At 44.0% G+C, this 27963-nt stretch overlaps 1 protein-coding gene across 6 annotated transcripts in view; it reads left to right on the forward strand.

The window, feature by feature from the left end:
• Positions 1-27963, forward strand: part of LOC118368441 (palmitoyltransferase ZDHHC14-like) — a 98656-nt gene that overhangs the window by 2813 nt on the left and 67880 nt on the right. For 5 of the 6 annotated variants that reach the window (XM_052496932.1, XM_052496936.1, XM_052496934.1 and 2 more), the window contains exon 2: positions 1402-1711. The exons of the other annotated variant lie outside the window; for it this stretch is intronic. In XM_052496932.1, the coding sequence (XP_052352892.1) occupies positions 1467-1711 (245 nt within the window). In that variant the 5' untranslated portion in view covers positions 1402-1466. The remainder of the gene's footprint in view (positions 1-1401; positions 1712-27963) is intronic. 6 annotated transcript variants of the gene reach the window in all.

Raw genomic sequence — 27963 nt, forward strand, 5'->3', positions numbered from 1 at the left:
ACAAAAGAGCCACGTTTGGAAAGCCTGTTTAATTTATGTTTTATTAGATGTCTTTCTCCCCCTGCATAAACAGCAGAGTAAGCTGAAATATAATTTTATTTAATTTATGGCTTCCTGTGGACTATTTAAAAAAAAAAAAATTTTAAGATAATTCCAAGCAACGCTAGTTTAAAGTTTTAATGGCACTTGCTTAAGTACAGTGAAATGCCTTTCTTTCAAGCTCTAACCCCAACAATGCAATAATCAATAACAATGTAATACTACAAATAATAAGGTATAACAGAAACACACAAGATATAAGAAGAACACAATAAAGTAAGTAAGCATACTATATACAGACAGGGTCAGTTCCAATACTATATTTACAAAGTGCAGTGATACTGGATCAATAGGGGTAGATATGTATAGGGGTAAGGTGAATAGGCCTCAGGATATATGATAAACAGAATAGCAGCAGCAGCATATGTGAGTGGGTGTGTGTAGTCAGTATAAATGTATGTGCATGTTATGTGTGTGTGAGCAAATGATGGAGTGAGTGTTTGTATGTGTGTTGGAGAATCAGTGTGCGTAGTGTAGGGCTCTGAGTATGCATAGAGAGTGCACAAATAATCAAATAGTCCGTGCAGCCATTTTGTTAGCTATTTAGCAGTATTATGGCAAAGGGATAGAAGCTGTTCATGAGCCTGTTGGTGTCAGACTTGATGCACCGGCACCACCTGCCGTGTGGAAGCAGAGAGAACAGTCTATGGCTTTGGTTGTTGGGAGTCTTTAACGATTTTACGGGCCTTTCTTTCACACCGCTTGATATAGCGATCCTGGATGGCAGGGAGCTGTCCGAACCACTAGGCTGTCCGCACCGCGCTGGTGTGTAAATACTAGCGTTGCTAAAAGCAGCTAGGGTATGGAAGCATTCACCTTTCACCGCCATAACAATGTGTGGCTAGGGCCAAGGAAATTAAACAATTCCTTGCTAGTTGCTAGCTAGCTAGTGAAAAGTTTCAAGCGTGTGAGAAGCTTTCACTTGTAGCTAGCTAGTTATCTTAGTGGTAAAATGGGTAGCCAAGTAGGTCTGGTTGTCATGCTAGAGAAATGTGTGCTGAAATTTAGCTACATGAACTCAGAAAACATTAGCTGTCTGATTAAACATGACTTCTTAAATGGAAGCTAGCTAATTTTGTAAATCCATACAACTTCATCAGCAATAATAAAACAAAAATGAAAAGTGATCCTAAAGTCAGACTGGTCCCAGATCTGTTTCTGTTGTTTTGCCAACTGTTGTTCATTGTCTTTTTGGCATGACAGCAACCATAGGAGTTGGCTCGGGCACCACCCACAGATCTGGGACCAGGCTATAATCAGACCACTTTCTTTCCAGTAACATAATAGTTGCTTTCATTACAGCGGCGCTTGTACCCCCTGGCCCTGGACTGCTTCAACTGTTGGGGAATCTCACTGAGTGACCATTGATGCTGCATCTCAGGGTTGCTGAGCCTATGCGAGAGTGCGAGTACAGCCAGATCAGCACTCGCAGCTCGACCCCGATGGAGACTCCATACAAGAAGAGGACCCCAAAGAGGAGGAAGTGGCAAGCCTTCCCAGGGCGGAATAAATTTTACTGCAATGGGAGGATCATGATGGCCAGGCAGACAGGGGTCTTCTACCTTACCCTTGTCCTAATTCTCGTCACAAGCGGACTCTTCTTCGCTTTTGAGTAAGTAGCTAAAGGTTTTGCCCTTTGATTTTTGCCATCTTTTCTTTGGCCATGCCCACTTTGCCTATGAACTGGGCATTGGGGCTGTCTGGAGTTTTGGTGTGCTGTAGCTAACAAAGAGCCAGGGTTTATGGCCCAACCTGTCACTGTGTATTAGCCAGGGGTGGCCTGCATGTGGATGAGACTGTGATTCTCTCACTCACTGTTCCTCAAGGTGCTCTTTCACCCTGAGCTGTCGTATTGAGCAGCGTCTTGGAGTTGGCAGAGGGTTTAAAGCCTTTTCATTCCGTTAGCTCAGCTCTAATGTTTAATCTTAGACATTTTTCTGGATGTGTCATGGCAATTGATTAGAGGGTAGATACTGTAGCGTAGGGAGGCTACTTGTCTTAACTCTCATTCATCACTCTTGCTGACAGCCAGGACAGCCTACTTGATGTCCATTTGCCTCTCGGGTTAGTAATCATGGTAACACTTGCCTAGTTTCTTTTGAAAAGGTGTGGCTGCTCTTGTTTGTCATAGTCACCCTCTCTTTGTTTGAGTGACTGCACTATACGATACTTGTCCATGCATGTAGATTGGGGCGACAGGTAGCCTTGTGGTTAGAGCGTTGGGCCAGTAACCGAAAGGTTGCTGGATCGAATCCCCGAGCTAACAAGGAAAAATCTATCATTCAGCCCCTGACCAAGGTAGTTATTAACCCACTGTTCTGTGCGCCGATGACGTAGATGTTGATTTAAGGAATTTCAGTTGTACAACTGACTAGGTATCCCACTTCCCCTAGACTTCATACGCCTTAAATGGTCAGTCCTTTCCAAATAAATGTATTCCAGTTTCATTAGCATTTTTGTTCTAGACAACTCCTCTTCCCTCATTCTTTCTGTCTTGCGTACACACACAGCAACACACACATAATCCAAACCCCATCCATTCTAAACACAGCAGTGAGAAACAAAAGTATATGACTTCTCTGAAGTACCAGATTTCCCCAGCCCGGACTGGTTTACCCTGTTTTTAGGAAACTTCTACAGATCTGTCAGACTTGCTTGTTTTACAAGCATTCTACTGCACCTGCCATAACATCTGCAAATCTGTGTACGTGACCAATATACTTTGATTTGATTTGTTGTGACACATTGTTTACTTCATGTGGTGAAGTGTGGAGCCTGTAAAGCCAGAGAGCTGTGAGTCCCCACTTCTCCTCTCTCACACTGTCCCTGGCTTTATAACAGTGCTTGCTGCATCTCAGCAGCAGGACAACCTGTCACCCGGGGGGGTGCTCCTGACGAATCATTCCTTGTCACAATCTGCTTCTTTTCCTACCTTGGCTTGGATGTTGTTGCTGATTCAGGACAGGCAGCTTTTCTCACTAGGGGTTCCGTATGCATGATCAAGACCTGGGTATATTCTTTGTCATATCAATGTAAAAACCTTTTCCATGTTGTCATTTCTGCTAATCCTGACCTGCTGCCGGTTCCATTCCGTTAGTAGTGCTCTGCATTATGTAAGAGATGTTGACCTCCTGCCTTCCACCAACTTTATCAGCTAGACTTGTATAAACCCACCTCAGTGCCGTCACTGTCATAACCCCAGTCGCCAAGAACAACTCTGGTTGTGAGCATTCATCACTGTAAAAAATAGGCTACAAGTTATATTTTGGCCAGTGCAGAGCTGTCTGTATATTGATGAAAGTGGCAGAGCCTGGTAACCATCCAATCCTCACACAGGGACCTCCATCCACACACCTGGAGAATACTAGCTGCTTCCTAGTGAAACACCCCTTAGGGCTTAATTTCCAGCCTGCCTGCCCTGCCCAGTTGAACCACCACTCTCTCTCGGTGTCGCCTGCTGCCTCTGTTTGTTATCACGACAGTGTTCCGTTCACAGGAACAGCAGAGGACGACGGAGAGCTCAGTACCGTAGGCTCAGTAATGTCGCATCTCCTCTCTCCAGACCTGCAGGCCACCCGAGTCCTCCTGACTATCCTCTCTGTCCACCCCTGTTCAGCTGAGAGGAGCCAGCTATCTATCGGACAGGGTGCTAGTCAGGACATTGAACCTGCTCACTGTGGTTTGCTGTCCTCGACTTTAATGTGTCTAGATTTTGCTGTGTATTTCCTACCTTTCACAGGCCGGTGATAGTCCAGCCCAGGGCATTGTCGTGAACGTCTAGCATAATCCCTATTGGTGCCTGCCTGGCTGCCATAATGCTAAACCCTCATTCTCCTTCAGATGCATATCATGAACATTTACATTTACATTTAAGTCATTTAGCAGACGCTCTTATCCAGAGCGACTTACAAATTGGTGCATACACCTTATGACATCCAGTGGAACAGCCACTTTACAATAGTGCATCTAAATCTTTTTAGGGGGGGGGGGTGAGAAGGATTACTTACCCTATCCTAGGTATTCCTTGAAGAGGTGGGGTTTCAGGTGTCTCCGGAAGGTGGTGATTGACTCCGCTGTCCTGGCGTCATGAGGGAGTTTGTTCCACCATTGGGGGCCAGAGCAGCGAACAGTTTTGACTGGGCTGAGCGGGAACTGTACTTCCTCAGTGGTAGGGAGGCGAGCAGGCCAGAGGTGGATGAACGCAGTGCCCTTGTTTGGGTGTAGGGCCTGATCAGAGCCTGGAGGTCCTGAGGTGCCGTTCCCCTCACAGCTCCGTAGGCAAGCACCATGGTCTTGTAGCGGATGCGAGCTTCAACTGGAAGCCAGTGGAGAGAGCGGAGGAGCGGGGTGACGTGAGAGAACTTGGGAAGGTTGAACACCAGACGGGCTGCGGCGTTCTGGATGAGTTGTAGGGGTTTAATGGCACAGGCAGGGAGCCCAGCCAACAGCGAGTTGCAGTAATCAAGACGGGAGATGACAAGTGCCTGGATTAGGACCTGCGCCGCTTCCTGTGTGAGGCAGGGTCGTACTCTGCGGATGTTGTAGAGCATGAACCTACAGGAACGGGACACCGCCTTGATGTTAGTTGAGAACGACAGGGTGTTGTCCAGGATCACGCCAAGGTTCTTAGCGCTCTGGGAGGAGGACACAATGGAGTTGTCAACCGTGATGGCGAGATCATGGAACGGGCAGTCCTTCCCGGGAGGAAGAGGAGCTCCGTCTTGCTGAGGTTCAGCTTGAGGTGGTGATCCGTCATCCACACTGATATGTCTGCCAGACATGCAGAGATGCGATTCGCCACCTGGTCATCAGAAGGGGGAAAGGAGAAGATTAATTGTGTGTCGTCTGCATAGCAATGATAGGAGAGACCATGTGAGGTTATGACAGAGCCAAGTGACTTGGTGTATAGCGAGAATAAGAGAGGGCCTAGAACAGAGCCCTGGGGACACCAGTGGTGAGAGCGCGTGGTGAGGAGACATATTCTCGCCACGCCACCTGGTAGGAGCGACCTGTCAGGTAGGACGCAACCAAGCGTGGGCCGCGCCGGAGATGCCCAACTCGGAGAGGGTGGAGAGGAGGATTGATGGTTCACAGTATCGAAGGCAGCCGATAGGTCTAGAAGGATGAGAGCAGAGGAGAGAGAGTTAGCTTTAGCAGTGCGGAGCGCCTCCGTGATACAGAGAAGAGCAGTCTCAGTTGAATGACTAGTCTTGAAACCTGACTGATTTGGATCAAGAAGGTCATTCTGAGAGAGATAGCGGTAGAGCTGGCCAAGGACGGCACGCTCAAGAGTTTTGGAGAGAAAAGAGAGAAGGGATACTGGTCTGTAGTTGTTGACATCGGAGGGATCGAGTGTAAGTTTTTTTTCAGAAGGGGTGCAACTCTCGCTCTCTTGAAGACGGAAGGGACGTAGCCAGCGGTCAGGGATGAGTTGATGAGCGAGGTGAGGTAAGGGAGAAGGTCTCCGGAAATGGTCTGGAGAAGAGAGGAGGGGATAGGGTCAAGCGGGCAGGTTGTTGGGCGGCCGGCCGTCACAAGACGCGAGATTTCATCTGGAGAGAGAGGGGAGAAAGAGGTCAGAGCATAGGGTAGGGCAGTGTGAGCAGAACCAGCGGTGTCGTTTGACTTAGCAAACGAGGATCGGATGTCGTCGACCTTCTTTTCAAAATGGTTGACGAAGTCATCTGCAGAGAGGGAGGAGGGGGGAGGAGGATTCACGAGGGAGGAGAAGGTGGCAAAGAGCTTCCTAGGGTTAGAGGCAGATGCTTGGAATTTAGAATGGTAGAAAGTGGCTTTAGCAGCAGAGACAGAGGAGGAAAATGTAGAGAGGAGGGAGTGAAAGGATGCCAGGTCCGCAGGGAGGCGAAGTTTTCCTCCATTTCCGCTCGGCTGCCCGGAGCCCTGTTCTGTGAGCTCGCAATGAGTCGTCGAGCCACGGAGCGGGAGGGGGAGGACCGAGCCGGCCTGGAGGATAGGGGACATAGAGAGTCAAAGGATGTAGAAAGGGAGGAGAGGAGGGTTGAGGAGGCAGAATCAGGAGATAGGTTGGAGAAGGTTTGAGCAGAGGGAAGAGATGATAGGATGGAAGAGGAGAGAGTAGCGGGGGAGAGAGAGCGAAGGTTGGGACGGCGCGATACCATCCGAGTAGGGGCAGTGTGGGAAGTGTTGGATGAGAGCGAGAGGGAAAAGGATACAAGGTAGTGGTCGGAGACTTGGAGGGGAGTTGCAATGAGGTTAGTGGAAGAACAGCATCTAGTAAAGATGAGGTCAAGCGTATTGCCTGCCTTGTGAGTAGGGGGGGAAGGTGAGAGGGTGAGGTCAAAAGAGGAGAGGAGTGGAAAGAAGGAGGCAGAGAGGAATGAGTCAAAGGTAGACGTGGGGAGGTTAAAGTCGCCCAGAACTGTGAGAGGTGAGCCGTCCTCAGGAAAGGAGCTTATCAAGGCATCAAGCTCATTGATGAACTCTCCAAGGGAACCTGGAGGGCGATAAATGATAAGGATGTTAAGCTTGAAAGGGCTGGTAACTGTGACAGCATGGAATTCAAAGGAGGCGATAGACAGATGGGTAAGGGGAGAAAGACCACTTGGGAGAGATGAGGATCCCGGTGCCACCACCCCGCTGACCAGAAGCTCTCGGGGTGTGCGAGAACACGTGGGCGGACGAGGAGAGAGCAGTAGGAGTAGCAGTGTTATCTGTGGTGATCCATGTTTCCGTCAGTGCCAAGAAGTCGAGGGACTGGAGGGATGCATAGGCTGAGATGAACTCTGCCTTGTTGGCCGCAGATCGGCAGTTCCAGAGGCTACCGGAGACCTGGAACTCCACGTGGGTCGTACGCGCTGGGACCACCAGATTAGGGTGGCCGCGGTCACGCGGTGTGGAGAGCGTTTGTATGGTCTGTGCAGAGAGGAGAGAACAGGGATAGACAGACACATAGTTGACAGGCTACAGAAGAGGCTACGCTAATGCAAGGAGATTGGAATGACAAGTGGACTACACGTCTCGAATGTTCAGAAAGTTAAGCTTACGTAGCAAGAATCTTATTGACTAAAATGATTAAAATGATACAGTACTGCTGAAGTAGGCTAGCTGGCAGTAGCTGCGTTGTTGACACTACACTAATCAAGTCGTTCCGTTGAGTGTAATAGTTTCTACAGTGCTACTATTCGGGGGGGGGCTAGCTAGCAGTGTTGTTTACGTTACGTTGCGTTAAAAGAACGACAATAGCTGGCTAGCTAACCTAGAAAATCGCTCTAGACTACACAATTATCTTTGAAACAAAGACGGCTATGTAGCTAGCTATGTAGCTAGCTACGATCAAACAAATCAAACCGTTGTGCTGTAATGAAATGAAATGAAAATGTGATACTACCTGTGACTGCGACCGGGTTGTTGAATTCGATTCAGTAGACGTTGGCTAGCTGTTAGCTGTTGGCTAGCTAGCAGAGTCTCCTACGTTAAGGACGACAAATAGCTGGCTAGCGAACCTCGGTAAATTAAGATAATCACTCCAAGACTACACACTCTAAACTACACAATTATCTTGGAAACAAAGACAGCTATGTAGCTAGCTAACACTAAACTAATCAAGTCGTTCAGTTGAGTGAATAGCACTACAGTGATGCTAATCTGTGGGCTTTGCTAGCGTTTGCTAGCTGCTGGGCGAATAGCAGTGAAGGCTACGTTAGGGTGACGAAATACGATAATTATGCAATTATCTCTGATACAAGGACGGCTATGTAGCTAGCTAAGAAGAAATTGCTAAGATTAGACAAATCAACCGTTGTACTATAATGAAATGTAATGAAAAAGTTATTCTACCTGCGGAGCGAAGTGCGATGCGACCGCTCGCTCCAACCCGGAAGTAACTCCGCATGAACAAGGTTGAAGGTGTGTTGTAGCCAAATGGCAGAGGCTTGGTTGTCTGCCTGTCACTAGCCTTAAACTCACATCAGAGGTCCAGTCTTGTGAGGTCATCCATTGTTCCTCTGCGTTCTCCAGACTTCCTTCCAGTTGGTGGAGAGAAAGCGGAGATGTATGAAGCAGTAAAGCTTGGGAGGCAGCAGGAAAAGCAGATGTGGTCTTCATCCCTCTTATTGTCCCCCCATCTCAGAAAGAGATACTCGGCTATTTATGTATGGTAAGCCCTCTTAGTGAAAGCCAGACCCTGGTCTGTTTATTATTCTGTTCTGTTGCTCCCGCCCAGACGCCCATGTGCTCTGTTGCAACTTGCACGTGTTCCCCCTTTCCCCCTGTAAGAGTTTTACCCAGACAAATGTTTGAAGTCGTTATTTTGAGGCACTGTAGTTCATGTCCTTTAGAAAGTACTGTAAGCCTTGTTCCACAGTACTTCCCGTTGTCCAAGGAGATGGTCTGAACTCTTGTTTGTCTATGAAAAACTCCATTCTGGACTGAACATAGGCTTAGTTATTTAAAGCAGCTAGCTTGTGACACTGCACAAATGAGGTGTGTGTGTGTGTGGCATGCAGCAAATCATAATAGATGGCACGCAAGATCCAGTGATCCTCTCTCTCTCTCAAGCTTGCTCTTGCCCTCGTTCGCTCGCACACCCGCTCCCGCCCTCTCTCACTGGTGCCCTCTCTCCTCGCTCTCTGTTGATGCTTAGCTCAGACAACTATGGTTGCTATTAGACCCGCTGCTTTGTCTCGCTCTCTGAAATGTGTGCAAGACTGAGAGATGCAGATCCTCCTTTGTTTGTTTGCCACAATGTCTCGAGAGTAAAATATACATCTACCACATGTGGTGTGCAAGTGTGTGTGTGCAGGGATGGAATTGTTTATTGAATTTACGGGGCATTTCTGCACCCTCTGACTTGTATAAACGGGTGGGTAGGTGAGTGTACATTCGCGTGATTCACATGTGTGTTTGCGTGGGTATGTGTGTTATGGTTGCCCACTGTGTGACCTCATTCTGAATGTCATCTCTCTGTGTGACATTCTGATTGTTTTACTTCAATAATAAGGAAGGCCAGTTCCTTCCTGCCACACAGCAGCAAAAACACGCAGCGCAACAGTTAGACTACTGCCAGGGATCGCATGATGATGTAGTGACCTAATGCTAATTTCAACTAACACATGATGACTTTGCATTTGGCGAAATGTAAGGGTAATGGAAATGTTTAACCAGTTGTGTTATGGTCAGTATGTTTAGTGTGGTTTTTGAGTGGGTGTTGGCAAGCAGGATCTTGTTTTATATACACACACACACACACACACACACACACACACACACACACACACACACACACGGGATGTGACAAATGGAAAAATGTTCTTAACATTTAAACTGACTGTAACAAATAAAAAAAATCCATAAAAAAATAAAGGAAGTGATAATTCTGTGTGAATGATTTAATTATGTGAACAATGGAGAATATGGTCCTATTGTGTATGGTGTTCCTATGCTACGGGTTAATTACATTTTTTTTCTACCACAGGCAGGCTGAATATCAAACTCAACACTTGGCCCCTAAGCCCTTTTAACTCAACACTTGCTTTTATGTTCGATAGTGATCACTCGAGTCTTCAAGTGTTTTGGCCAAAATTAGCATTGAGACGATGCACACTCTGTCCCAACTGCCACTTATCAATATTCCAACATTCTGAATCATTCACAAGCATTGTTCACCCACGACTTGTCTTGTGCGTGACTCACTCACTATGAAACACGAGCACTTGGGCCGACAGACACACATACGGACGGACATGCAATATTTCTTCCATGGCAAAAGTGAAAACACGGAGCAGATAACTCTTTGGCCCTTTAAACAAAAAAAACCCTGCTGTATGTAAAATATTTTGAACTATAGCTTAGAATTTGAAATAAATGTGCCTCTGGATGACAATGTTTGTTTCCAACATTAGGGCTGTTTTCCTAAAGAAGTTAAATTCGATTTGTGTTTTGTTTCCTTGTCACAATACTATCGAGTATCATGGTACTGGTGTCGTCCCAGCTCTATATGGCAACTGGGGAGTAGGGGCAAAGTGGTGTTTCAAAAGGAGTGGATTCATGGAAAGCGAATCGGCTAATTGGGCAGATTTATTGCCACTCGACCGTGGCTAGTTGCACGACGAGTCGATAATCCGGTGCAAATGACTAGTGCGCCGGTGTTGTATCGACATGCCTGCCGAACTGAGGTGCTTCCTACTGGGAAACTATCACGGTGTCGCCGCCGGCGTTACCTAACATGGCACTTTTTCCCCCTCCCATGGTTAGATTTGAACTAGGATAGCAGCCTATGCAAGAAATAACTAATATTGATAACCGTCTAGACGTCACCTTGATACATGTACAGTCTACTACTCAATGGGGAGGGCATGAATGGCAATAACACCGGGACACAGTGCCCTTTGTTCCCGCTTGCCAAGCCCTACTGTCACTCTGATAGTGGCTAATGGCCAATATTTTTATTACATTTTTTATTTATCCGTTATTTTACCAGGTAAGTTGACTGAGAACACGTTCTCATTTGCAGCAACGACCTGGGGAATAGTTACAGGGGAGAGGAGGGGGATGAATGAGCCAATTATAAACTGGGGATTATTAGGTGACTGTGATGGTTTGAGGGCCAGGACACCGGGGTTAACACTCTTACGATAAGTGCCATGGGATCTTTAATGACCTCAGAGTGTCAGGACACCCGTTTAACGTCCCATCCGAAAGACTGATGTCCCCAATCACTGCCCTGGGGCATTGGAATATATATTTTTAGGCCAGAGGAAAGAGTGCCTCCTACTGGCCCTCCAACACCACTTCCAGCAGCATCTGGTCTCCCATCCATATCAGGGCGACAGTCACAGTAAGCACATGCATACAAGCAACAGTACTTTTAATAAAAAATAAACAATTGTCTGTTTTAGAACTGAAAATGTTACATTTATTTTTGGAAAACTAACTATGAAATTTGACTGACTGGTGCACGGTATAGCAAACATGTTTTTTTCTGTAGAACAAACGGTTTGGTACTAGAATTGGACACTTTCGGTACTTTTGTCAAATGTGTCTTCCTTCGTAAACTGAGAGGATGAAGTCTGTCTATCAGCGCAGCCGTTGTCCCCACACGAGCGCCTCTGTGCATGCCTCTTGTCTGCTCAACGTACTTGTTGCTAGAGCTACCACTGCACTGGGAATCTGGTCTGCATCATGTTCGCTTCCCACTCATGCTGCACAGAAGTTAACACACTTGAATAATTCAACGCGGCATGTTGAAACTGTAGTGTTAATTACTGTTCACAAAACAATGTCAATAGAGGCTAGAACACTTTACAATGCAAGAAGATACCGGAAGCTTCCAGCTTTGTAGGCTAATTTCCTTGCTAGCTTACAGTTGAAGCTAACATCAATTCACATCCCTGGTACTTTGTTTGTGATAATATGCTAATTATTTTGTATTTTAGTTATCAGTAAAAACAGTTCTCAGAGCAGGCTCAACTTGTCATTTATGGCAGTTGGACAAGTTGTGTCTGCTCTGAGAACTGTTTTTACTGATAACTAAAATGCAAAGAATTCAGGTACTGACCTTCCTGATCCCTCCCATAGGTGAAAAGCAGGCTCTACTCTGTGTAAATAGCTAATTTACCTTTTTGGGCAAGTGACCATAATCTTCGGGCAACCAAAAAGTACTCTTGAAACTACCCTGACAAGCCTGATCTGCAAGTGCCTTTCAAACTTTTTAAAGGGATATTTCACCCAAATTTATAAAGTGAAATATTGGTTTTCTTACCCTGTAAGCAGTCTATTGACAAAGTATGACAGCAATCCATGTGTTGGTTTTATTTCCTTGGCACTGTTTCCAAAGAACGTTTTTAGCATTTTTCACACCGTGTCCTAATCATCCAAAAAAATCTCAAATGTATTGGTTACTCTGACAAGATGGCTTGGTTACTCTGACAGGATGGCTTGGTTACTCTGACAGGATGGCTTGGTTACTCTGACAGGATGGCTTGGTTACTCTGACAGGATGGCTTGGTTACTCTGACAGGATGGTTTGGTTACTCTGACAGGATGGTTTGGTTACTCTGACAGGATGGTTTGGTTACTTTGACAGGATGGCTTGGTTACTCAGTGGGGTATGGAATAGGATTAAACTTGACTTTCATTTGTTATAGCCTAAGAGTTATTGAGTTTGACAACGTTTGCTGCATTTCTATAACATCTCATTGTCCATATTCTTTTTCAGAGATTGTTCGTAGAATAATGTCAGGATGCCTTTTGGTTACAGACACTGGGGCGGCAGGGTAGCCTAGTGGTTAGAGCGTTTGACTAGTAACCGAAAGGTTGCAAGTTCAAATCTCAGAGTTGACAAGGTACAAATCTGTCGTTCTGCCCCTGAACAGGCAGTTAACATTTTTGAAAATAAGAATTTCTTCTTAACTGACTTGCCTAGTTAAAGAAAGGTAAAGTAAATAAAAATAGTATTGGGATGTATGTTCCCAAGATGAGACTAGAGCTAGGCCTTATTGAACACCCCAGGCAAAGCATTAATAGCAAATTATTCCTAGGCCTTATTGAACACCCCAGGCAAAGCATTAATAGCAAATTATTCCTAGGCCTTATTGAACACCCCAGGCAAAGCATTAATAGCAAATTATTCCTAGGCCTTATTGAACACCCCAGGCAAAGCATTAATAGCAAATTATTCCTAGGCCTTATTGAACACCCCAGGCAAAGCATTAATAGCAAATTATTCCTAGGCCTTATTGAACACCCCAGGCAAAGCATTAATAGCAAATTATTCCTAGGCCTTATTGAACACCCCAGGCAAAGCATTAATAGCAAATTATTGTAACTGCGTCCATCAGAGAATACAGCAGGTAAAACATCCCTCAGCCAAGGATGTTGGGAATAGTTGTTTTTTTATTACAAAGGTGCATTATGTCGCTTCTCTCGGAACACGGGGCAGAACTAAGGTAATATGTTTTGGAGGACTATGCAAAGGCAGAACTCCTGAAACTAGTAAGTCAATCCCTCCAGGGGCAGCCAAATGCAGGCTATTGCGAAAGAGTTCAGTATGCTTCTGAAGGCAACTTTTTGGCACAGCCACATCCGCAACACACAGTTTCCTGAGAATAAAGCACACGCTTTCCTGAGAGGGGGAGTTTGTTCTATGCCTACATAAAGTCTCTCAATGAGTCAGCAAGAAACCACTTACAAGTGTCACCTGCCCTTTTGAAAAACATCCTGATGGAACTTAACCTGTCTTTCACTGCATCCCAACCATAGAGTTCAAACTGCTTTTCAATACTCTACATTTCATAAACTGGATTTAATTGACACACTTACCACTTGCGTTGCATAACTGGTCAGTGAACAATGACTAAGTGAGGTAGAATACTAAACTATGCTAAAGGTCATCCAGCCTCATCTGTGTGTTTAGCAGACATTTCCCTGTTTGGACAAGTCGTTCCTAACGGGTCACTTCTTGTCATGTACTTTCCTGTTTCTCTCTTTCCTGCGAAGCCGAAGAGGCTAATAATCTGGGTCAGATGGTTTAGACCCTTTAGGGTTGCTGCCCCGATCCTCGCCAAGCCTATCTCCAACCTTTTTAACCTGTCTCCTTTCTGAAGAGGTTCCCATTGCTTGGAAGGCAGCCACAATTTGTCCTTTATTTAAACTGTGAAAGGCCTATTTCTATTTTGCCCTGATTATCAAAAGTGTTGGAAAAATAATCAACTGACTGGCTTTCTTGATTTCTGTAGTATTCTCTGGTATGCAATATGGTTTCCGCTCAGGTTATGGATGTGTCACTGCAACCTTAAAGGTCCTCAATGACGTCACCATTGCCCTTGATTCTGAACAATATTGTGCTGCTATTTGTATTGGCTTGGCCAAAACGTTTGATACCGGTAGACAATTCCATTCTTGTTGGTCAACTAAGGAGTATTGGGGTCTCTGAGGGGTCTTTGGCCTGGTTTTCTAACTATCTCAGAGTGCAGTGTATAAAGTTAGAAAATCTGCTGTCTCAGCCACTGCCTGTCACCAAGGGAGTACCCCAAGGTGCGATGCTAGGCCCTGCGCTCTTCTCAATTTACATCAACAACATACAGTTGAAGTCAGAAGTTTACATACACCTTAGCCAAATACAGTAACTCAGTATTTTCACAATTCCTGACATTTAATACAAATAAAAATGTGTTGTCTTTGGTCAGTGAGGATCACCACTTTATTTTAAGAATGTGAAATGTCAGAATAATATTAGTGAATGATTTATTATAGCTTTTATTTCTTTCATCACATTCCCAGTGGGTCAGAACGTTACATACAGTGGGGCAAAAAAGTATTTGGTCAGTATTTAGTCAGCCACCAAAATCCCAGAACCACACGGAGGGACCTAGTGAATGACCTGCAGACAGCTACGTGGTTCCATGGCGTTAACACATGCTTACAATTGTTTGTACAGATGAACGTGGTACCTTCAGGCGTTTGGAAATTGCTCCCAAGGATGAACCAGACTTGTGGAGGTCTACAATTTTTCTTTCTAAGGTCTTGGCTGATTTCTTTTGATTTCCCCATGATGTCAATAAAAGAGGCACTGAGTTTGAAGGTAGGCCTTGAAATACATCCACAGGTACACCTCCAATTGACTCAAATTATGTCAATTCGCCTATCAGAAGCTTCTAAACCCATGACATTATTTTCTGGAATTTTCCAAGCTGGTAAAGGCACAGTCAACTTAGTGTATGTAAACTTCTTTGTGATACAGTGAATTATAAGATAAATATTCTGTCTGTAAACAATTGTTGGGAAAATTACTTGTGTCATGTACAAAGTAGATGTCCTAACTAGAGGTCGACCGATTAATCGGAATGGCTGATTAATTAGGGCCGATTTTCAAGTTTTCATAACAATTGGAAATCGGTATTTTTGGGCGGCGATTACATTTTTTAAACATTTTTAATTTTTATACCCTTTATTTAACTAGGTAAGTCAGTTAAGAACACATTCTTATTTTCAATGACGGCCTAGGAACGGTGAGTTAACTGCCTTGTTCAGGGGCAGAACGACAGATTTTCACCTTGTCAGCTCGGGGGATTCAATATTGCAACCTTACAGTTAACTAGTCCAATGCAATAACGACCTGCCTCTCTCTCATTGCACTCCACAAGGAGACTACGCAAATGCAGTAAGCCAAGGTAAGTTGCTAGCTAGCATTAAACTTATCTTATAAAAAGCACTCTATACTCCTCTGTAAACTGGTCATCTCTATATACCCGTCGCAAGACTCACTGGTTGATGCTTATTTATTAAACCCTCTGAGGCCTCACTACCCCCTATCAGAGAGATCTACTGCAGCCCTCATCCTCCACATACAACACCCGTTCTGCCAGTCGCATTCCGTTAAAGCTCCCTAAAGCACACACATCCCTGGGTCGCTCCTCTTTTCAGTTCACTGCAGCTTGTGACTGGAACGAGCTGCAACAAACTCATACTGGACAGTTTTATCTCAATCTCTTCATTCAAAGACTCACTTACTGACAGTTGTGGCTGCTTTGTGTGATGTATTGTTGTCTCTACCTTCTTGCCCTTTGTGCTGTTGTCTGTCCCCAATAATGTTTGTACCATTTTGTGTTGCTGCCTTGCTATGCTGTTGTCTTAGCTCTCTTATCTAGTGTTGTGTTGTCTCTTGTTGTGATGTGTGTTTTTGTCCTATATATATTTTGTTTGTATTTTTTATCCCTGGCCCCTTCCCCGCAGGAGGCCTTTTGGTAGGCTGTCATTGTAAATAACAATTTTGTTCTTAACTGACTTGCCTAATTAAATAAAGATGAAATAAAATGTAAAAAATCTGTCAGCCAGGCTCAGTCCAACCAGGCAGGAATCAAGTTGTGTTCACTCTCTCTTTGTCTGTTCTCCCCTCTCATCCCCAACACCCCCAGTCGGTCGCTGACCTTCTCATGCTACCCGTGTCTATTCACTTGGATGGGGGTAATTGAGTGTGTTGCATGTGTCGGCAGATTATTACTACTAACACATTTTGAAGGATTTCACGCCCACATGCACAAATGCACTGCAAGGCTTTGATTTTGTTCCACTGGGAGCACATCTTGCCCAAATAATGTGAGAAACAACTTGAGAACATGACAACAAATACATAACAGCTTTCACTGTGTTTAACAGACAAACTATATCAGTCACGGTAAGTTCAAGCCTTTTGTGCAATTAAGTGCAATGAGAATGCGATCAAACATAATGTTGACAAAGCTCTGAATCCATAGGCTATAGTTTAAAAAGTAATTCATATCTTCTGCTTAAGGTCACGAAGGCTGCTGATTTAATGGGCTAAGCGCAGAGTAATTAATGGACCTTTTCAGTAATGTTTGATAATAAGTTGCTTATTGGCTAACTCGTCTGCTGAATCATTTTAATTCTGTTCTGCAAATGCAGCGTTCAGTGCCTTCTTTTACATATCAGCTGGGCAATTCCATGGTAACGGAAATGCTCTGAGACTTACGATTTTTCACATAATTAAATTGTCTGCCAAACAAAAACCATGATTTCAAAGTTTAACAAACCATTCAACAATGCACAAGGACTACTTTTTAACAATTTACACTAACAATTTACATAAACACATTTACTGGATGAACTATGCAGATGCAAGTTTGATAACAGAATTTCTGTAAAATTTCCCTCTGTTTATTTGTCCACGTTTTCCAAAAACTCTTAAATATCTGCTCCAAATTAAGATTCAACGATGTCTGGAGAAGTAATGGGGTGTCAGCTATGACATGTCATGTTTACTTTGAAAAATCTATTTTAGTTATTGAACTACAGTAAGTGAAGTGGATTTACACCTGGTAACGGAATGTTATCATGGGTCCCTGATCTGTAACTGCATAATTATGGATATGAATGTCATTCTTTTCATGGTGGTGTATCCTGAATAGGTACTCAACAGTATAAATATGCAATATCCTCCTTTGCATATTTGGGGATTAATCTACACACTGGATATTATTTTAATGAGCTCTGCCTCCAAACAAGAATACATTTTTTTTGAACGGACCATATCTGAAAGAATCAACGACGTCTATGTTTAACTAATTTGTACAGCGCAGTAGAGTACAATAGAGTACAGTACAAAGCAGTAGATTGTTGTGTACTCAACTCTGTGCTCTACTGTGTACTGTACTGAACTCTGATTAACTATACTCTACTTTTTTTTACTGTGTTGTACTGAACTATACTCTATTTTTCTGTGCTGTACTGTGCTGTCCAAACTTGTGAACCCAACTGTGGTTTGTGACTACTATGATTTCCCATTGTAGTCAATTTAATTGCAGAAATAGCGTTACAGATTTGGTAACGAAATTTGAGTTTTAATCACTTTTTTGCTCATGAATGATCAGAAACACAAACTAATTGATAGGTCTACCTTTTACTTGTTACTTCTAAGAACTTTACTCTCCCTCTTAAAATATATTTGGGTTTTTGGTAACGTAATGTCAAGGCACAAGGCATGTTTCATAAACTGACAGAATGCGGAAATGTATAAGAAAGCTACTGTAAATATGTGTTATTAGTTGGCAGGGATCTTTAACATCAATGTATTTATAATACCTTCAGACTTTTGTTTTGATGGATGTTTTCTAAGAACGCTTTTCTGTTTGAACAGAAATCAAAGCATTTGCTTATGCCTAATTTTTTGTTTAAAGTGATGTATCGTGGCCAAATTTTGAGAATGAAACAAATATTAATTTTCACAAAGTCTGCCGCCTCAGTTTGTATGGTGGCAAATTGCATATACTCCAGAATGTTATTGAGAGTGATCAGATGAATTGCAATTAATTGCCAAGTCCCTCTTTGCCATGCGAATGAACTGAATCACCCCAAAAACATTAACACTGCATTTCAGCCCTGCCACAAAAGGACCAGCTGACATCATGTCAGTTATTCTCTCAGGTGTGAGTGTTGACGAGGACCAGGCTGGAGATCACTCCGTCATGCTGATTGAGTTCGAATAACAGACTGGAAGCTTCAAAAGGTGGGTGGTGCTTGGAATCATTGTTCTTCCTCTGTCAGCCATGGTTACCTGCAAGGAAACGCATGCAGTCATCATTGCTTTGCACAAAAAGGGCTTCACAGGCAAGGATATTGCTGCCAGTAAGATTGACCCGAAATCAACCATTTATCGGATCATCAAGAACTTCAAGGAGAGCGGTTCAATTGTTGTGAAGAAGGCTTCAGGGCGCCCAAGAAAGGTCTGGCGCTTGCTGGACGTCTCCTAAAGTTGATTCAGCTGCGGGATCGAGGCACCACCAGTACAGAGCTTGCTCAGGAATGGCAGCAGGCAGGTGTGCGTGCATCTGCATGCACAGTGAGGCGAAGACTTTTGGAGGATGGCCTGGTGTCAAGAAGGGCAGCAAAGAAGCCACTTCTCTCCATGAAAAACATGAGGGACAGACTGATATTCTGCAAAAGGTACAGGGATTGGACTGCTGAGGACGGGTAAAGTCATTTTCTCTGATGAATCCCCTTTCCGATTGTTTGGGGCATCCGGAAAAAAGCTTGTCCGGAGAAGACAAGGTGAGCGCTACCATCAGTCCTGTGTCATGCCAACAGTAAAGCATCCTGAGACCATTCATGTGTGGTGTTGCTTCTCAGCCAAGGGGGTGGGCTCACTCACAATTTTGCCTAAGAACACAGCCATGAATAAAGAATGGTACCAGCACATCCTCCGAGAGCAACGTCTCCCAACCATCCAGGAACAGTTTGGTGACGAACAATGCCTTTTCCAGCACGATGGAGCACCTTGCCATAAGGCAAAAGTGATAACTAAGTGGCTCGGGAACAAAACATCAGTATTTTGGGTCCAGCGCCAGGAAACTCCCCAGACCTTAATCCCATTGAGAATTTGTGGTCAATCCTCAAGAGGCAGGTGGACAAACAAATTCCAAGCAATGATTATGCAAAAATGGGCTGCCATCAGTAAGGATGTGGCCCAGAAGTTAATTGACAGCATGCCAGGGCGGATTGTGGAGTTCGTGGGGAAAAAAAAGGGTCACTGCAAATATTGACTCTGCGTCAACTTCATGTACTTGTCAATAAAAGCCTTTGACACTTATGAAATACCTGAAGGTACCACGTTCATCTGTACAAACAATAGTATGCAAGTATAATCACCATGGGACCACTTAGCCGTCATACTGCTCAGGAAGGAGAAGCGTTAGAGAAGAACTTTTCGTACTTTGGTGCGAAAAGTGCAAATCAATCCCAGAACAACAGGAAAGGACCTTGTGAAGATGCTGGAGGAAACAGGTACACCATTATCTATATCTACAGTAAATAGAGTCCTATGTCAACAAAACCTGAAAGGCCACTCAGCAAGGAAGAAGCCACTGCTCCAAAACCGGCGTATAAAATCCAGACTATGGTTTGCAACTGCACATGGGTATGAACATCGTACTTTTTGGAGAAATGTCCTCTGGTCTGATGAAACAAAAATAGAACTGTTTGGGCATAATGGCCATCGTTATGTTTGGAGAAAAAATGGGAAGGCTTTCAAGCCGAAGAACACCACCCCAACAATGAAGCACGGGGGTGGCAGCATCATGTTGTGGGGGTGCTTTGCTGCAGGAGGGACTGGTGCACTTCACAAAATAGATGGCTTAATAAGGAAGGAAAATTGTGGATATTTTTTTATTTCACCTTTATTTAACCAGGTAGTCCAGTTGAGAACAAGTTCTCATGTACAACTGAGACCTGGCCAAGATATAGCAGAGCAGTGCGACACAAACAACATCAGAGTTACAAATGGAATAAACAAATGTAAATAAGGTAAGATTAGGGAAGTAAAGGCAATAAATAGGCTGTAGTGGCGAAGTAATTACAATTACTGATTAAACACTGGAGTGATCGATGTGCAGAAGATGAATGTGCATGTAGAGATACTGGGGTACAAAGGAGCAAAAAATAAATTACAATATGGGGATGAGGTAGTTGGATGGGCTATATACATATGGGCTATGTACAAGTGCAGTGATCTGTGAGCTGCTCTGACAACTTGATGCTTTAAGTTAGTGAGGGAGATATGAGTCTCCAGCTTCAGTGATTTTTGCAATTCGTTCCAGTCATTGGCAGCAGAGAACTGGAAGGAAAGGTGGCCAAAGAGGAATAGGCTTTGAGGGTTGCCAGTGAAATATACCTGCTGGAGCGCGTGCTACGGGTGGGTGCTGCTATGGTGACCAGTGAGCTGAGATAAGGCATGGCTTTACCTAGCAAAGACTTATAGATGACCTGGAGCCAGTAGGTTTGGCGACGAATATGAAGCGAGGGCCAGCCAACGAGAGCATACAGGTCGCAGTGGTAGGAATTAATGGGGCTTTGGTGACAAAACAGTTGGCACTGTGATAGACTGCATCCAATTTGCTGAGGTGAGGGTTGGAGGCTATTTTATAAATGACATAGCCAAAGTCAAGGATCGGTGGGATAGTCAGTTTTACGAGGGTTTGTTCGGCAGCGTGAGTGAAGGATGCTTTGTTGCAAAACAGGAAGCCGATTCTAGATTTAATTTTGGATTAGAGATGCTTAATGTGAGTCTGGAAGGAGGGTTTTACAGTTTAACCAGACATCTAGAATATGTGGACAATTACAAATAACTAAGTCAGAACCGTCCAGAGTAGTGATGCTGGACGGGCGGGCAGGTGCGGGCAGCAATCGGTTGAAAAGCATGCATTTAGTTTTACTTGCATTTAAGAGCAGTTGGAGGCCACGGAAGGAGAGTTGAATGGCATTGAAGTTCATCTGGAGGTAAGTTAACACAGTGTCCAAAGAAGGGCCAGAAGTATACAGAATGGTGTCGTCTTCGTAGAGGTGTATCAGAGAATCCCCAGCAGCAAGAGCGACATCATTCATGTATACAGAGAAAAGAGTCGGCCCGAGAATTGGACCCTGTGGCACACCCGTAGTGACTGCCAGAGGTCTGGACAACAGGCCCTCTGATTTGACACACTGAACTTTGTCTGAGAAGTAGTTTGTGAACCAGGCAAGGCAGTCATTTGAGAAACCAAGGCTGTTGAGTCTGCCGAGAAGAATGAGGTGATTGACAACGTCAAAAGCCTTGGCCATGTCAATGAATACGGCTGCACAGTATTGTCTTTTATCAATGGCGGTTATTATATCGTTTAGGACCGTGAGCGTGGCTGAGGTGCACCCATGACCAGCTCGGAAACCAGATTGCATAGCGGAGAAGGTACGGTGGGATTTGAAATGGTCTGTGATCTGTTTGTTAACTTGGCTTTCGAAGACCTTAGAAAGGCAGGGTAGGATAGATATAGGTCTGTAACAATTTGGGTCTACAGTGTCTCCCCCTTCTGATGAGGGGGATGACCGCAGCAGGTTTCCAATCTTTGGGGTTGGAAAATTACTTAGACCTGGTTGAACAGACTAGTAATAAGGGTTACAACAATTGCGGTGGATAATTTTAGAGAGGGTCCAGATTGTCTAGCACAGCTGATTTGTAGGGTCCAGATTTTGCAACTCTTTCAGAACATCAGCTGTCAGGATTTGGGTGAAGGACAAATGGGTGGGGGTGGCTCTGGGGGGTGCAGGGCTGTTGACCGGGGCAGGGGTAGCCAGGTGGAAAGCATGGCCAGCCGTAGAAAAATGCTTATTGAAATTCTCAATTATCATGGATTTATTGGTGGTAACAGTGTTTCCTTGCCTCAGTGCAGTGGGCAGCTGGGAAGAGGTGCTCTTATTCTCCATGGACTTTACAGTGTCCCAGAACTATATTGAAGCAACATCTCAAGACATCAGTAAAGCTTGGCCGCAAATGATCTTCCAAATGGACAATGACCCCAAGCATACTTCTAAAGTTGTGGCAAAATGGCTTGACAAAGTCAAGACATTGGAATGGCCATTACAAAGCCCTGACCTCAAGCCTTTATCCTCTCAACGGATGAAGTGTGTGCGAGCAAGGAGACCTACAGACCTGACTCAGTTACACCAACTCTGTCAGGAGGAATGGGCCAAAATTCACCCAACTTATTGTGGGAAGCTTGTGGAAGGCTACCCGACACGTTTGACCCATGTTAAATAAATACTACCAAATACTAATATAGTGTATGTAAACTTCTGACCCACTGGGAATTTGATGAAATAAATAAAAGCTGAAATAAATCATTCTCTCTACTATTATTCTGACATTTCACATTCTTAAAATAAAGCGGTGATCCTAACTGACCTAAGACGGGGAATGTTTACTAGGATTAAATGTCAGGAATTGTGAAACTGAGTTAAAATGTATTTGGCTAAGGTGTATGGTAACTTCTGACTTCAGCTGTATGTACAGTGTTTTCGTAAAGTATTCAGACCCATTGACTTTTTCCTCGTTGTGTTAGGTTACAGCCTTATTTTCTAAAATGTATTAAGTCGTTTTTTCCCTCATTAACCTACACACAATACCCCATAATGACAAAGCAAAGACAGTTGTTTTTTTTGTGCAAATTTTTAAGACAAACTCTTATGACATTTACATAAGTATTCAGACCCGTTACTCAGGTACTTTGTTGAAGCACTTTTGGCAGCAATTACAGCCTCGAGTCTTCTTGGGTATATCTCTACGAGCTTGGTTAACTTGTGTTTGGGGAGTTTCTCTCATTCTCCTCTGCAGATCCTCTCAAGCTTTGTCAGGTTAAATAGGGAGCATTGCTTCACAGCTATTTTCAGGTTTCTCCAGAGACGTTCGATCGGGTTCAGGTCCGGGCTCTGGCTGGGCCACAAAAGGACATTGAGACTTGTCCCGAAACCTATCCTGCGTTGTCTTGGCTATTTGCTTAGGGTCGTTGTCCTGTTGGAAGGTGAACCTTCGCCCCAGTCTGAGGTCCTGAGAGCTCTGGAGCAGGTTTTCATCAAGGATCTCTCTGTACTTTGTTCTGTTCATCTTTCCCTTGATCCTGACTAGTCTCCCATTTTCTGCTTCTGGAAAATACCCCCACAGCATGATGCTGCCACCACCTTGCTTCACTGTAGGGACGTTGCTAGATTTCCTCCAGACGTGACGCTTGGCATTCAGTCCAAAGAATTCAATCTTGGTTCCATCAGAACAGAGAATCTTGTTTCTCATGGTCAGAGAGTCTCTAGGTGCCTTTTGGCAATCTCCAATCGGGCTGTCATGTACCTTTTTTACTGAGTGGCTTCCATCTGCCACACTACCGTAAAGGCCTGATTTTTCTGGATTGCTGCAGAGATGCTTGTCCTTCTGGAAGGTTCCCCCGTCTCCACAGAGGAACTCTGGAGCTCTGTCAGAGTGACCATCAGGTTCTTGGTCACCTCCTGACCAAGGCCCTTCTCCCCCGATTGCTCAGTTTGGCCGGGCAGCCAGCTCTAAGAAGAATCTTGGTGGTTCCAAATGTCTTCCATTTAATAATGATAGAGGCCATTGTGTTCTTGGGGACCTTCAATGCTGCAGAAGGGTTTTGGTACCCTTCCAATCAATTGAATGTACCACAGGTGGACTCCAATTAAGTTGTAGAAACATCTCAAGGATGATCAATGGAAACGGGATGCACCTGAGCTTAATATCAAGTCTCATAGCTAAGGGTCTGAATACTTATGTAAATACTTTTTTTTCTGTTTTTTATTTTTTATAAATTAGTAAACATTTCTAAAAACCAGTTTTTGCTTTGTCATTGTGGGTTGTTGTGTGTAGATGGATGAGGGTAATAAAAAAATAGCCTTATTTTAAAATAGATTGTTTAATGTAACAAAGTGGAAAAAGGTAAGGGATCTGAATACTTTCCCAAATGCATTTTATATTTCAAAGTAGACAGTGCCACTAATTATACTACCACTTGACACCGGTGTAGTGTCTGCTTGTGTAGTGGGGTCAAAGGAGTGGGGGAGGGGTAATATTTCATTGGATTTCTTTACTGTTTAAATAACAGGATTGAAAAAGTTAAGTTAGTATGTAATAGTCTGTAAGGGCAACTTGGAGCCCAGTCTGTGCATGTGCCTGACTAGGGGTCAAAAGATCGACAGGTCTCTAAGTAATTTTCCACCATAGATTTTACCCTAGCTTTAAAATCATTTGTGACGATCTCCTGTAGTTTCAAGTCCTTTTGTAGCGCGTTCCATGTAGTGGGCCTTTGGCACCGTCACAGAGATGCAGTCCTGTGAGCATAGACTATAATTGTCATTATTCTGCTGGACAATGAAGGTACACAGGGAAAATGGGAGCCTTCCATTTTGAGCGGTGAGAAAGTGGTAGATATTGGGAAGGGGGTGTGTGGGAAGGACCTGATGACCGTAACCTGGGTTGTGTTATTAGTGCAATCTTTTTTATTCTCTCTATGGGAGCTGAAATGAGGGGTAAGATCTATTGAGGTAGAATATATTATGTGATATGCCCTGGCCTGCAGTGATAATGAACTTACTCTCCCGGCTCTATTGCTGTTGAACCTGGATCCACAGGAAATTTAGTCCATAGCTGATCTGACACTCCTGACTCAAGTTCAGAGTATTTCCAAGAGACGGTGCTGTAACAGAACCCTGATAAACTGGTAATTGGCTTCCTCCTCTTCCTGTTTCAGAACAGTATTGCTTCCTACTGAAAACTGCATAGATGAATGTTTAATGTCCGTAGACTGTAGTGCAGGTTGGAGGAAGAGAAGTGGACCTGGCTCAGCTTTAAGTGTCTTTGGTGTTTTGTTGGCCTTAGACCTCTTGGCTTAAACAGCCAAGCTCAAAGCACTGTGTTCAATTCGGCTGTATTAGGAAATTAATTATTTTATTATGACACAGTTCGATCCCCACAGTGAATTCTTTAAAAAACAAATTTTGCTACAAATCGAGATATTAAATAGTGATCCATTCTGACTACTACATTTGTCGTCACACAGGACCACGTGCTGACAGACCAATCACGGGCCGGCATGCTACGAGGAGGCTCTTTCAGGCAGGATGAAAATGACTACGTCGACCATGATCCTTTGCTAGTTACGGCCACTTTCATCATGATCCTTCAAATTTTAGGGGGCTCCCGAGTGGCGCAGCGGTCTAAGGCTGCATCTCAATGCTAGAGGCGTAACTACAGACCTTGGTTCGATTCCAGGCTGTATCACAACCGGCCATGATTGGGAGTCCCATCGGGCGGCGCACAATTGGAGCAGTGTCGTCTGCGTTAGGATTTGGCTAGTTAAATAAAAAAATTAATATGTAGTTCTCCATAAGAATACATGAATGACGTCAGCAACATCGGTATCTACTGGTTTTAATGTCTATGGTCCCTATAGCATGATCTGTGTTATGTTGACAGTCAGTTTAAAACTGGAAGATTGAGTTGAGACTACCATTAGCCTAGACAAGGAGTGTTGAACTGTCTTCTAGGGCATAGGCTGGTCTAAAGCAGGGTTTTTGACTGATGGGCTGATGTCAGTGCTGATGAAGGGCTTCAACATGATGGCACCAGACATGGAGGTTTCCCACCTTTCACCAGTCTGCTCGCGGTAAACAAACAATGGAGCCAAGATGTCTAACATGAAACTGTTTACGTCTGGGAGAAGCAATTCTAGCTCCGAAACTCAAATAAACTCTCTCCGCATATGGTATGCAGCAGTGGACGATCCTAAATCACATCATCCTCCATCCCGTTCAAGCTTGTGAGCTCTGCTCAACTGTGGAGCTCTAAGATTTAATGAGCTAATGGGCTAACTTGCATTAATTAGGCTATAGTGTAACATATGGTTTTGTACAGTTTACTTTAAGACTGCACATATTTATCTTTCTCACTAATGCATCAGTGTAATATTCTTAGGCTAATTGCCATCCTTATGGGCAGAGGTGTCTAATTAATATACAGCATTTTGAGTTTCAGCTCATTAGTTTGGGAGAAATTGATTACCCTGAAGTTCAATTATCTTTAATTAGGACTAAAATTTTTGGGGGACGATAATAAAAAGATTTAATCAAGTCTGCCAGTGAAGTTCTATTACAGCTATTTTGAGCTTTTATGGTCAGATAATGTAGTTGCATCGACTTTTTTGTTGTTGTAATTTGTCATCTATCATGTTAGTCACATGTCAAGCCTTTGAAAATGTGAAAAAGATGTGGTCCTTTCCTGTATTCCTACAGTGAAGAAGAAGCAGAACTGTCAGACTTGGAATTCCTTAGGTCACTCTCTGATTGGTCGGTGCTTGGTTCCACTTGTTGACAACTACGCCAGTAGAAATGTACTGACAGCTACTTCTCACCACTTATGCCTTCGCTTCCCCTGAACAAAGGGTAAGGTGACCCAGAGTCAGAAGCTGCCCTGAAATGTTGTCTTAGTTCTTCACCCTTATGGGACTGAATCTTCTGAAATAAAGAGATTCTGTGTAGTGGTTAATATTCAATAATCAGGCAGGTTCATGAACTTCAAATCTTCTCCTTTCTCTATTCCCTGTCTTTGATATTCATAACCACTATGAACTGGCCAATTTCCTCTGTACAAAGGGAAGGCGAAATTGTGATTTTTGTGACCCCTCAGTTGCTTTGTGATACATATACAGATTTGTACAGTTTGTCATGGATTACAAATTCCTCAAAAGCCACTATTACCACACTAATCTTAGCCTGTTACAACCTACTGCTTTTTACTAATTTGACAGCCTACAGCAATTAGTCAAGCCACAGTCTCAGAGAACTTGAAGCCCAAATCCTCTGCACTAACTAGTTTATTCTGGTTAGCTTCTTTGGTTGTCTATCTCAGAATAGTGTGGATTAACCCCATGGTAGTCGGCTTTCCGGCATTTAAAAGAGGAAGGAAAAACCTCCATAACAATTTGGCTAAACCTCCAGATTGAGTATTGGTTCGCCTCACCAATTACCAGCCCTTTCAGTGGGCTGTGAGAAAGAGCTGGAGAATGTGCAAGCTGAGAGGGCTCTGTGGGTGTCCCTTTTCTTCTGCTACGCTGTTCATTTGAGACCAACAAAAACCATTTTTACAGATGGAATATTTCCCTCCCTATAAAGTAGGTCAGTGCAATAATACACAGGTGTGTGTGTGTGTGTGTGTGTGTGTGAGAGAGAGAAAGCAGCTATACCCTAAAGCCAAGAGCAGTGGAAGCCAGTAATAAAACAATGAAAAAAGAGCTACCATGGCAGGGCCAGGGGAAATTTCCGATACATAGTTGAGGCTTGGTGCCTCATGCTTGGAGATGTGGAATAACACCCCGGAACTGTAGTCCAGTTAATAACTCGTACAGACTGTCAGGAAGCACAATGTCTGACCCTGACACGGTTTGCCATCAGATCTCATGACACCAGATTTAATGATGCCTGAAATTATTGTTTTATTCGCTTTTGTGAGGTCTTTCTTAAGCACATGAAAGGGTTGGCAAAGGATTCAGTGACACTGCCTTGAGCTACTCTGGGCAATGTGATTTCTGGTTTGGACTGGACTCTTTTGTTATTTTGGGTGATGGGGTGGCCTAGCTACAGTATGTGGCAATTCCTTGAATCTGGTTTGTACAACTGCAGTGCTGGACTGGGTCCTCGGCATGTTGGTAGAAAATGCGAAGATGGACTAATCTTCTGAGTCACCATAGTTGCAGACGCAATGCTATTGTACCATAGATGTGTTCTAATTGGAGACATGCTGGTGAGGGGGTGGACAGCATTACACAATGCAGTAACAAGACTGAGACTGAAATGTCAAGACAGTCATTGTGTCCGCAGATGCCAGTGGGCCATCGTCTCTTTGTGACCTCAGCATGTTTATGACCAGCTTATTTGTCTGACCCACCCTCCCCCTCGTGCTGATCACTACTGTCTGTAATAAGGGGCTGTTACCTCAACAAAGTTGCCATTCTCCAATTGACTAAAGTTCCATAATGCTCCATTCAGTGATATTGTGTCCTGTCACGACTG

Source organism: Oncorhynchus keta, chromosome 35, assembly GCF_023373465.1.
Source record: "Oncorhynchus keta strain PuntledgeMale-10-30-2019 chromosome 35, Oket_V2, whole genome shotgun sequence".
Lineage (NCBI taxonomy): Eukaryota > Metazoa > Chordata > Actinopteri > Salmoniformes > Salmonidae > Oncorhynchus > Oncorhynchus keta.